Consider the following 12,374-nt stretch of genomic DNA (forward strand, 5'->3'; position numbering starts at 1 on the left):
GTGACCTACCGTTTTCCAGAAAGTTTACGTTTAAGATTACAACAAAAGTAGAATATTGTATTTTTTTTTGGTATACATCGTTGAATAGGTGAAAACTATGACTAATTATGTGAACCAAAATGGGACAGAATGCTTTTTTCATTTCTGTGCGACTTTAACAAAGTGAACTGCATACGAAGCCAATGTGCACAGTGCATTGAGAGGACATGAAGAAGGAAGCAGCAGGTTGTAGGGGCTGGAGATGTGGATCATGTGTTGTCCCTGTGTTGAGGAGTCAGTGCATTGAGAGGACATGTGGGGTCTAGTCTGGGGGTCTAGGACGAGGCGAGTGCTTTGGTCCTCTGGGCAGCCAGGCGACGGCAGTGCAGGTAGACGGAGAGGGGGTGGATGAAGGCTGTCAGGGAGAGCAGGGTCAGGGCGATGTTCACCTGCACAGAGAGAGAGAGAGAGAGAGAGAGAGAGAGACACAGAGAGAGAGAGAGAGAGAGACAGAGAGAGAGAGACACAGAGAGAGACAGAGAGAGACAGAGAGAGACACAGAGAGAGAGAAAGAGAGAGAGAGAGACAGAGAGAGAGACACAGAGAGAGAGAGAGAGAGAGAGAGAGAGAGAGACACAGAGAGACAGAGAGAGAAAGAAAGAGAGAGAGAGACAGAGAGAGAGAAAGAAAGAGAGAGAGAGAGAGAGAGAGAGACACAGAAAGAGACCAAGGGCGTAGGTTTGGTTTCAACATTGGTAGGGACCATATAACAGTGTAGGCTGCATACACAATTTTTGCTGGGGACGAGAGGTTAAACCTCTTAAATATGCATATATTTATGAAATTGAATAATACTAATACAATCTTCTTAGTGTATCACATCCTGCCTGCTGCTGCTGCACTCTCTCGACTTTTGCTGCTGCATCCCTCCACTCTCTTTCTCTCTCAGTTGCTGCTGCGTACTTCCACTCTCTCTCTCGACTGCTGCCGTTTCATATATAAAAATGATTTGATATAAATGTAGATTTTCATGGGATTTTTAGACTGACATACAACTCATAAATTGATATATCTGTCCATTAGGGGAGTCACAAAATACCAGACATTTAGTAGGCAATACTAATTTAGAAACAACACAATCCTGGATACCCAATTTGATACCATAGTTAGAAAAAATAAATCCCATGTACTTCAACATACACTACTTTATTTAAAACACCCTCCGGCCAATATAGTGAGAGGAAAATTATGAGATTCCAGTTAGCAAGTATACGTTAGCTAATAACTGTACACAGGGACGGGCTTGTATAAAGAAAAACAGACCTGAGTCCTCATAAAAGTAACGTTAACGGCTCTCACGGGCTGGCTAACCTCTAGATAACGTTACCTTATGAGTATTCAGTTTCCCGTATAATTGTAACAAGAACCCGTCAGGCTAAAACAATGTATTTATTTTTTTAATCAAAACTTACGACTTTAATATCACTGATGTTTTTTAGCATAAGTTAATGGGAATTTAATATAGTGAAATTAGCATCACGTTTAGCACAGTTTGACAAAGCTATAGCTAGCTAATAGCCCATCGGCTAGTATGCCGACACTAACAGTCGTTAGTTGTCAGCGCGTGATGTCCCATTCAATTAAATCTCTGAAGGGCAGCTAATGTATGATAATGTAATGGCTGCTGCAATCCTAATGTTACAGGATGATAGAAGCCATCTTAACAGTTCGCTAGCTAGCCAGCTTATATCACTAGTTGATAATTTCCCACAATGGAAAGACAAGTGATGTTAGTTTAGGTAACGTTAGCTAGCACCAACCTAGCTGGTTTTCATGTGGCTAATGCCAAACTTTAGCTACTTAGTTTACCAGTAACTAGCTACATTACAGTCAGTCATTTAGCAGACGCCTTTAAACAAAGCGACTAACACTAATTGTATTTAATGTAGGAAAAGCCAATGTACTACTACTTGCCAGAACTCACAAGTGCATCTTCTTTCTAAAACAAGTGACTAGAGCATAATCTAGTGCTGAAGGCAAAGTGCAAGAATAGCAATCTAAAGTACAGTGCAATACAATAAAAACAATACAATAAGTGCTTAGGAGGGAGCTAACCTAGCTAACGCTAATGTTACTTACAGTTGCGGAGCAAAAGCTCCTGATATCCCTCATCCTCTTCGGAGGGGGAGGCGACATTGTGGTGGTTGTACCTAAACGGCTGTCAGAATCACAACTGTACAGTATGGCTTGCTGTCAGCGTCTGTCTGTAAGGCTGTTGGTCTTCAGATCCAGCGAAAATGCAACAATCTATCTCAGCCAAATGAGCCAATCAAACATGAGTTTAAAAAAAATACTGGGATGGCACATTCACGGTGGAGGAAAGGGGTAGATTAACGGTCTAATGTAACTCCGAACATAATGCAAACTAACTCACTCAAAATGGTACGGCTAATTCTGTCCTTCCAAACTATGGGAAGGCAATCTAAATGATCTAATATAACTGCACTCCAAAGATAATGTGAACAAGGTTGCTTAAATGTTGGTAGGGACAATTTGGGCCTCCCAAAATGTTGGTAGGGACATGTCCCGACCGTCCATACGCAAACCTACGCCCTTGCAGAGAGACACAGAGAGAGAGAGAGAGAGACACAGAGAGAGAGACACAGAGAGACAGAGAGAGAAAGAAAGAGAGAGAGAGACACAGAGAGAGAGAGAGAGAGGAAATGAGGGGAGAGAATGAGGGTGGCGGGTCAAGTGAAAGATAAAAGGAGAGAGATGAGAGGGTGGGGGATTAGATGATGAGAACATGAGAGAAATACCTTAACAACTTTACATATGACATGTTTTTACTAACGCCGGGTTCAGACGCCACAGCCAGGAGGGGTTTACACAGTTTAGGAATTAAATGTTTTTAATTCCTAAATTAAATTATTTTGTAACCCCTTATCTGGAATGACAAAAGTTCTAAAACTGAAGATCTTTCTGAACCTGGTTTGAGGTAACTGGACTTGAGTAATGCTATCTCCTAGGGTTAGGGTTAGTGTGAGTAATGCTATCTCCTAGTCATGTCCAGCGGTGAGCTACAGTGCAGCAGGTGGATGTGATGATAGTGCTGAGTAATGCTATCTCCTAGTCATGTCCAGCGGTGAGCTACAGTGCAGCAGGTGGCTGAGATGAGAGCTTCAGCGCTCACATAGAGGGGCTCTCCTCCCAGCGCTCACATAGAGGGGCTCTCCTCCCAGCGCTCACATAGAGGGGCTCTCCTCCCAGCGCTCACATAGAGGGGCTCTCCTCCCAGCGCTCACATAGAGGGGCTCTCCTCCCAGCGCTCACATAGAGGGGCTCTCCTCCCAGCGCTCACATAGAGGGGCTCTCCTCCCAGCGCTCACATAGAGGGGCTCTCCTCCCAGCGCTCACATAGAGGGGCTCTCCTCCCAGCACGTCCTTGACCAGGGAGAAGCAGGCGTACTGCAGGAGAGACACCACCGCTGACAGGGCCATGATCACACCATACAGCTTCCCAAAGTGACAGGAGGGGAATCTGTACACACACACACACACACACACACACACACACACACACACACACACACACACACACACACACACACAGAGGACAAGGTAAGGGTATGTATGTGTGTTGTCATGAATGCAATGACGTCGGGGGTCGGGATTCCCAACTTGGGAGTTGTCTTGAACGCACCATTAGTATCGGTGCATTTCTCTACACTGAGCTGAAATTGCACATTAAGACATATTAACAATATTTAGTTACAACACATAAAAATATTAAAAATATAAATACATATTTAGCAAATATTGACACTTGAAAAATTTGCCCCATTCATTGTCAATGGGGGAAATTGAAACAGCCACTGTTTGGACCGATACATATATACAGCACTTGACCTAATGAATACAGCAATACCAAATGTGTGCAACGACACACACATTGCACACATTGTGTATATATACACAATACGACATCGCTCATCTATCACACCACACTCTGCACACACACTGTACAGTACATACACTCACCACACTCTATTCTGTATATATTGCATAATTTTCATTATGCCTTTCTTTTTACAATTTATAGCACCGTTTCTAGTTGTACTCTATGGTGCGTTCGTTTGTGGTCGCAAGTGGCAAAATACCTACCTCCGACCTGTGTGCATTCGAGCTATATACCATTATATCACAGTTACCTAGTTATATCTATATACCATTATATCACAGTTACCTAGTTATATCTATATACCATTATATCACAGTTACCTAGTTATATCTATATACCATTATATCACAGTTACCTGGTTATATCTATATACCATTATATCACAGTTACCTAGTTATATCTATATACCATTATATCACAGTTACCTAGTTATATCTATATACCATTATATCACAGTTACCTAGTTATATCTATATACCATTATATCACAGTTATCTAGTTATATCTATATACCATTATATCACAGTTACCTAGTTATATCTAGTGCATTCGAGCAACTGGGGGCTGAGAAACATCCGAATTTGCGACTAGGAAGTGCGAGTTCATGCAGTGTTTTATTTAATAATTCCTAGTAGCAAGTCGCAATTTGCCACCTCCCAGTTATAAATGAACGCACCATAAATCCACCCATCTACTGGAATGAAGGTCAACCTCATATTTTTGATCAATATGATCCCAATTCTATTTTAGCGTTTTGAACTACGCATTTTGAATATTTCATCCAGATGAAAGCTAGGATTCGATTACCTGATCTGATCGGATTCCCAATCCTGTTATTTGCTTTTGAACCACCCATTTGTTTGATTTAATCCAATCCGATACGCAAAATCTGATCAGATCACTTTTGAACTCCTGTCCCCGGAACATTGCTTTAATAACCAAGGAGGGATACAATACATCTGGACCACTGGCTTCCAAGGACTCAGTCTTAAGAGACACTGTTTCATCTGTCCAATGCTGCATGAATCTCATATCTCTGATAGGCTTGGTGAGTGGAAAGCATGTATACAGTATGTAGTGTTGAATATTGTTGATTTTCAGAGAAATGCCTTTTAATATGATCCTGTTAGCTATTTCCTTATTATGATGATTGACCTCTGAGTATGGCTGTCGGCTTGAGTTTTCGGTAAGAAGTGTCCCTCTTCCATAGACTTATGAGATAAAGACATTCCATGGCTGGTAAACTCTGGGCCAAACACCATTGTTGTGGTTAGAGATAAAGGCCTGGGCGCCGAGGCGGCGTAGGTTAACCTGACCAAACAAGGCCACAGAAGAGACCAGAGAGACAGTCTTATCGGAGAAGAGACGAGGGAGGGGGGGACACTCAAACCACATAAGAACGTTGCAACGAGACCAATGCTTTGATTTGGGTTCAGACAGCATACAGAGAGGTCAACTGTACATTAGGCATGCCATCGTCTTTTGTATGTAAAACCTTCTGGAATAAACCGCTTTTGCTGAGGCTCAAATCCCGTGTTGGAGAGATTCACAATGGACTGTGTGGTATTGTGTGAGATTGGGGACGTCTTTTATTGGAAACAAAAAACACAACGCAGAGCTGAAATAAGGACAATAATAAAAGACAACGAGATTCATCAATTGGTGCCGTGACCCGGATCGGACATCGAACCCTGAGAAAGTCCAAGACTGGTCGTCAGCCAAAGCAGACAGCTGCAGCCACGGGAGACGCCTGGCAGTCATGCTGTGACCTGAACGACCCCGGACAGACAATCAGACCCAACTGGGTGAGTGGGTTCGATATCCCGATCATAAAGAACAAATCAGTAAATCTCAACTATACCACACATAGTCTCTCAACACGTAAAACAAAACCAGTGCTGGATGTAAATATATGTCTATATGTAGCTACATGTCTTATGTTTGTAATGCCAAGGTATCTGCCAAGGTGCGTGCATTGTTTTGTTATGTGAAGTAGACCACTTCTCTATATGTAACCTTTAAGGACAGCCTGTGGTAGACAGGGAATTGCCTTAAAGTAGACCAGCAGGATATTGGACATCCTGGGGTGCCTATCGCATGAAATACTGTGTACAGGTGTATGAGGCCCTTAAGATTTTCTTAAGGAAGACCAGCAGGGTTATCACCCTGGGGTTGCCCGCCCACGCGAGAGATCGGTGGAGGGTATTTCACTTCTAAGGATTGAGAAGGCCCCCGTGAAAGACCGGGGTTTTGGATGGGTTTGTGATGTATGTGTATTGTCGCACATGGATTCTAGATGTACATGTATATATGCACAGTCTAGGGAAGCAGTTTGGTTAGGTCACTGTGATAAAATCATACTGTGTGAACCAAGACCTTATCTGCTCCAGCGGAGTGCTGGAGCCGTTCTTTCTCACTCCCGACTCAGCCCCTCCCTTACACAGCCACAGCGCCAAACTACAGTCAGCCAGTCGCTTGACTATCAGCGAGAGCAGAGTAGGCTTAGGGAGGGGAGTCGGAGGAGGACATAGAACACCGTCAATGGCGGTCGGAGGTCTGTCTCATCTTACCAAAGTGAGCTCGTCCCACTGCAGGGGGCGGGGCTGACAATGCCGTCAGATGAGGACAGAAATGACGAGAGGTTAAAGGAGGAGCCCAAGTTTTCCGCCCCCTCCTCACAAGCTCAGGAGAGAGAGGAGGTATCGTACTGTAGATGTAACACTCCCACCAGCTGTTTCGAACTGGCGCCCCCTACTGTGTTACTGTCAGTGCAGATGACAATCTAGAATGCTGGTCGGCTAGTGTAAAATATCCATGCGATGTAGTTGATGTGAACATGGCTCAGGCCAGTCACCCGGTGGTCGGTGACACTAACTAAAGCAATCACCACCAAGATCAAGAGAGTAGAGGAGAAAGCCAGAGCTCCACAGATCCCATTCAGAGCTAGGGATGACAAGAACGCTGTCATCTTTGTGGGAGCAGAAGCTCAGAGAACAGCTTTCACCCTCACACGGCTCCCCCATTATTCAGAAGCTGATGCCGCTCCGCGTCCGAGGCCGCTCTGTTACAAAAGCCAGGAGGCCTGGGTGTAACAACCACCTTGAATGGAAGCCAAAACATGTAGAGTTTCTCCTCGATGCGAGGGGGGGGGGTGGCCACCGTCACTCCTCATCGCTGTCTGGAGGGAACCGACACTATGGTGAGAGAGCAAGGCATGCATGCATTGGTGATGGGGGGGGAGAGCCTATTTTTGGGTGAGAAAAACCAGGCCATTCCTGCGGGAATTGGGATCTGTGTCTCTCACGACCTCTGTGTGTGTGGGACCGGTAGGATAACCCCTACTGGGCCTTGAGGTGTTAACAAATAGATTCATCCCCTCAGTTCCCACAAGGGAAAGTTAAATGGAGTCGGAGTTGGTTAAACAAACCTGACTTGGCAGAGTTGCCAATCTGGGCAAAAGACAGAAGTGATAGAAGGTTTCTGAAGAAACTTACAGGGCCTCCAAAAGCCCAGTGTGGCCTGTGTTGAAACCTTCAGGTGAATGGCGCCTCTGTGTGAACTACAGAGTGGCCAATGAGTATGGGGATAAGATAGAGCCCCTGGTGGAGACCGGTCCACCATTTTCAGTGCCTTGAAACCTGAACACCAATGGGTTTCAGTCATCAACATGACACAAGGCTTAGCGTCCCTCTTGCAGAAGAGGTGCAACCAGGGACAGCTTTTAATATTGATGAAGATCAATATCAGTTCACTTGAACGCCAATTGGGTTTACACAGCTTCCCAGACACCTAGCATCAGGTGTTGCGTAATCACCTACGCGAAATGTCTCCCATCACTTTCCACTTAAAGGGCAAGACTGCAAACATCCATGTAGTCAGTCGGTAGGCACATGGCATGACTTTGGAGAACTTTGGAAAACAGAGAGGTTTCCTGTCAGCATTTAGGGACGCCCATTAAGAATGGAGAGTTGGTTAGGGAGCTCATGGAGGCCATCAGGTGACAGTGATTAAGGTCAAAGGACACTCTCATGGAGTTTGAGTCGAGGTAACACTCTGGTTGACCAAGCAGCAGAACAGGCAGCTCGTGACAGAGAAACCATACAAGCGCATTTGTCCTCAGCCCAACCTGCACCCCCGTATCAGATTGATACTGTCACTGACCACAAGGTGATACAGGTAGAGACTGAGAGGGGGGAGGTGTGTACATGGATGGAGAATGGGGCAGAAATGGACTCAGACGAGTGTGGCGACAAGGTCAGAAATTGGTTGCACCACAACGGTTGCTCCCTTATCTGGCAACACAGATTCACTTCACTGTTCTTATCATCCTCAGAGTAGTGGACTCAGACTGAAAGAATGAACCGTGTCATCAAGGGGAGACTCACAAAGTCATCAGGAGGGCGTGATTTGGCCCGACGCTTTGAGTCTCGTGCTTTGCTCCATTCGAGCAACACACAATCCGGAGATGGGCCTTAGCCCTTTCGAGGTCATCTGTGGCAGGCAGATGTTCATCTCACTAGTGAGGTGTTGAGTGGTTACTGTGAGTAATTGAGCATGGCTGTGGCCAGGGCCCACAAACAGGTGCTGGTAGTATGGAGCGAGATCTCCGAGGGGAGACAGGCTCTAATCCCAGGCCGGTACGTAATGATAAAGGAGTTTTCAAAGAAGAGAAATTAGATGCAAAGTGGGAGGAGCCTTATCAGATCTGGCTCATCACCCACACAGCAGTTAAGGTAGTAGGGAAACCCAACTGGAGCCAAGCTAGTCAATGCAAGGTGGTAGTGGCCACCAGACACAGATTAGACTGAGTACACCTCAAAGTAAACACACCCTCGTTGAATTGGATAAATTGAAGAGCCAACCACTCCAGACTTAAAAACATCGGGTAGAATAGCGTCCAGGCTTAGCACCCCAAAACTAGGGACAGTTGTGGCAGCTGTTGTTCGAGCAGAGTCCTTGAGCTAAAGAACCATCCGTCTAGCGGTGGGGGTCGACTCGGGATGAAGACGACAATTTAGAGAATTACGACGTAATGCTCTATACCTGTGCCCACTGCTCGGATGACTGTAGCGCTGCTAAAGGGACAGGAGAATGGGTGTTAAGACAGCAGGCAGGCTTAAAACTGACCTTCCCGGAAGGTCACAGTCTGGAGTAGGGGGGGGGGGGCTCTTCTAGAAATAGGATAATGAAACAATAAGGATTTTGTGAAACCATAACCTCTAGGTCTGGTCTGAGTGAGAGAGAGAGTGAGAGATATGCTATCACAATCAGAGTCGTGGAATGCATGATACTGTCGCAGTTTTCTTGTGTTTTTCTGTGCTAACAGGTGGAGTTGGAGAGAAGGACTTCCGGGTTGACTTGGGACACGGGTGATCAACGTGTGCTGGAGTTCAGCAGGGAGGACTACACTACTCCGGGTGGAGACGTCAACAGACCAAGACGGGACATTTGAACTTTCACACCACACAATAACCACATCTTCCATTCACAGCTTGCTGGTCAGGGACAGGACGTGGAGGGTGTAGGTTATTGTCATACTGTGAATAAAAACTCCAGGTTGCACTTGAGATATACTCATTAAAACGGAGACAGGGGTATTGGGACGTGTATTTTGTTAAAAAGGTCATTTATTTCTGGGTCGGGGACACTCGGATCTGGAGTAATTTTCCTTTCACAGCAGAGATACACACAGCAATTAAAGATCATCTCTCGGGGAGAAGATACTTCGATTTCGAACTAACAGACTAGGTTTCAAGTTGCTATCATGAAGGGTTTGTGTCTTATCATCCTGTGGTTTTCCATGGTTAGACCAACACCGTCAGCAGTGGAAAACCTTGCTTTGAAATTGGGCTTATGAGGTAGCTACGTCAGTGAAGAATGTGTCACCATGTTTTGTGTGTATGCAGATCCCAGACTCCCAAGCGAGCGGAGTGCCTCAAATGGCACACCCCTTTAACTCTACTTTAATGCTACGATACATCAACTGTTCCAGGGAAGTAGCAGACGCTGAATTAGAAAAAGGGATTGTTCAGATTGATGGTTAGATTCCACTCTGGAGGGACCTACAGAGAACGTGGGGTTAGGACCGCAAAAGTGGGCTCAGATCAGTTCACCAGTTTCTCTTCCGCAGAAAACCCAGGGTTGTTTTGTCTACAGAGAGAGAGAGGAGCAGGGAATGTGGGGCACAGCCAGTGTCTGCATACTAGGCTTTGTACTGCTCCGAAATGTGGTAGATGGAACTTGCACCCTAGGGGGGTGTACTGGGTTTGGGGGAAACGGCCTAGACGGTCCTACCAAGGAACTGGACAGGTTCCTGTTTGTTTGGGGTTACCTTGCCAGGGGTGGTTACCCATCAGGATTGCAGGACTCAGCGGTAGGAGGTTAAAGGGATAGTGGGAGAAAGACCGATTCAACATTCTGAAATCCGCCATACTAGGAGAGACTAGGGCGGGGGTTGTGGACGGCCTTCTCACTCACATGGGGTCTAGAAAGATAGTTTGCTTTTCTTTTTCGCGCATAGCATGGGGGTCGAATTATTAGTGACGGACATTGAGAAACTTGCAGTGGCATTTGGGACGTTGTCCAACAGAACAACTGATGCTTAGGGTTTGATTAATGAGGAGATGTCTAGCATGCGGAAGGCAGTGTAAGAAATTAAGGCGGACATGCTGTTTCACCATTGCGGATAATCAACTCCTGTTGCAGAATCAGATTGAACAGATCAGAGCCATGACTAATTCGCTACACATAGGCGAGGTGTCTCATTTCACAGATCTGTTTGGTTGGTTGCAGGGCAATCCGCTCATATCTTTCTTACTGCAGCTAGCGACACGCGTTTACAGATCTTGCTGTATCCTTAGCAGGGCATGTTTTCCGGAGGGAGGTCACATTCGTACGTCAGTAGACTGGAGATGAGATCCAGTGCCCGCAGGTTTTCTGTAGGAATGGTCTAAGGGACACGTGAAGCTATTCTATATAGGGTGTACCTGTATGGATGTTAGGTTCATACATGAAGTAACCTAATAGATAGTTATTTTGTTAGTTATTTTGTTTTCCTTTGAAATTGTAATCTTGCTGGGGGAAGCAATGATTGGGATATTATGTAACTGTTTATCTGTTTATCTTAAGCACGCTTTTCTGTTCAGTTATTCTTTTTCTTTCTGCATAATGGCTGTTCAGGTTTAGGTTTTGGAAGTCAACATTTCTCTTGATCATTATGATTCTGCGTGTTCACGTATAATCTTAGGAGGGATTGTTGAATATTGTTGATTTTCAGAGAAATGCCTTTTAATATGATCCTGTTAGCTATTTCCTTATTATGATGATTGACCTCTGAGTAGGGCTGTCGGCTTGAGTTTTCGGTAAGAAGTGTCCCTCTTCCATAGACTTAGAGATAAAGACATTCCATGGCTGGTAAACTCTGGGCCAAACACCATTGTTGTGGTTAAAGATAAAGGCCTGGGCGCCGAGGCAGCGTAGGTTAACGTGACAAAACAAGGCCACAGAAGAGACCAGAGAGACGGTCTTATCAGAGAAGAGACGAGGGAGGGGGAACACTCAAACCACATAAGAACGTTGCAACGAGACCAATGCTTTGATTTGGGTTCAGACAGCATACAGAGAGGTCAACTGTACATTAGGCATGCCATCGTCTTTTGTATGTAAAACCTTCTGGAATAAACTGCTTTTGCTGAGGCTCAAGTCCCGTGTTGGAGAGATTCACAATGGACTGTGTGGTATTGTGTGAGATTGGGGCCGTCTTTTATTGGAAACAAAAAAGACAACGCAGAGCTGAAATAAGGACAATAATAAAAGACAACGAGATTCATCAGTAGTATTTCCAGATCATGATTAAAACTAGTGTATACATTTGAGAATTAGGCTGTCTGTTTCCTGTGAAAAAAAAATTCAGTGTGTCTTGAGATTATATGTGTATATCTGAGATTATATGTGTGTGTGTGTGTGTGTGTGTGTGTGTGTGTGTGTGTGTGTGTGTGCGTGTGTGTGTGTGTGTGTGTGAGATGATGTTTTTGTGTGTGTGTGTGTGTCTGAGATGATGTTTCTGTGTGTGTGTGTTTGTGTGTGTCTGAGATGATGTTTCTGTGTGTGTGTGTGTGTGTGTGTGTGTGTCTGAGATGATGTTTGTGTGTGTGTGTGTGTGTGTGTGAGATGATGTTTCTGTGTGTGTGTGTGAGATGATGTTTGTGTGTGTGTGTGTGTGTGTGAGATGATGTGTGTGTGTGTGTGTGGGACTCACGCGATGCTGATGAAGGCGGCGTTGCCCCCGTAGAGGAAGGAGCGGTTGAGGACCTGCAGGACGAAGGTGAGGTACTGGAGGGGAAGCACGGGGGTGGAGGCGCACACGGAGAACAGGACGCACTGCAGCGCCGTCAGGAACAGAGACAGCACCGACGCACGCAGGTCCGCCTCCCGC

General features: G+C 45.4%; 1 protein-coding gene across 1 annotated transcript in view; it reads right to left on the reverse strand.

The window, feature by feature from the left end:
- Window positions 1-224: 224 nt before the first annotated feature.
- The window catches only part of LOC311325903 (equilibrative nucleobase transporter 1-like), a gene marked incomplete at its 5' end in the record, with an annotated part of 21,398 nt that continues 9,248 nt past the window's right edge, over window positions 225-12,374 (reverse strand). The window contains 3 exons of the mRNA XM_084458720.1: window positions 225-428; window positions 3,397-3,520; window positions 12,198-12,374. The exon at window positions 12,198-12,374 is cut by the window's right edge and continues 10 nt beyond it. Of these exons, the coding sequence (XP_084314846.1) occupies window positions 315-428; window positions 3,397-3,520; window positions 12,198-12,374 (415 nt within the window). The 3' untranslated portion in view covers window positions 225-314. The remainder of the gene's footprint in view (window positions 429-3,396; window positions 3,521-12,197) is intronic.

Source organism: Borostomias antarcticus (assembly GCF_949987555.1).
Source record: "Borostomias antarcticus genome assembly, chromosome: 25".
Lineage (NCBI taxonomy): Eukaryota > Metazoa > Chordata > Actinopteri > Stomiiformes > Stomiidae > Borostomias > Borostomias antarcticus.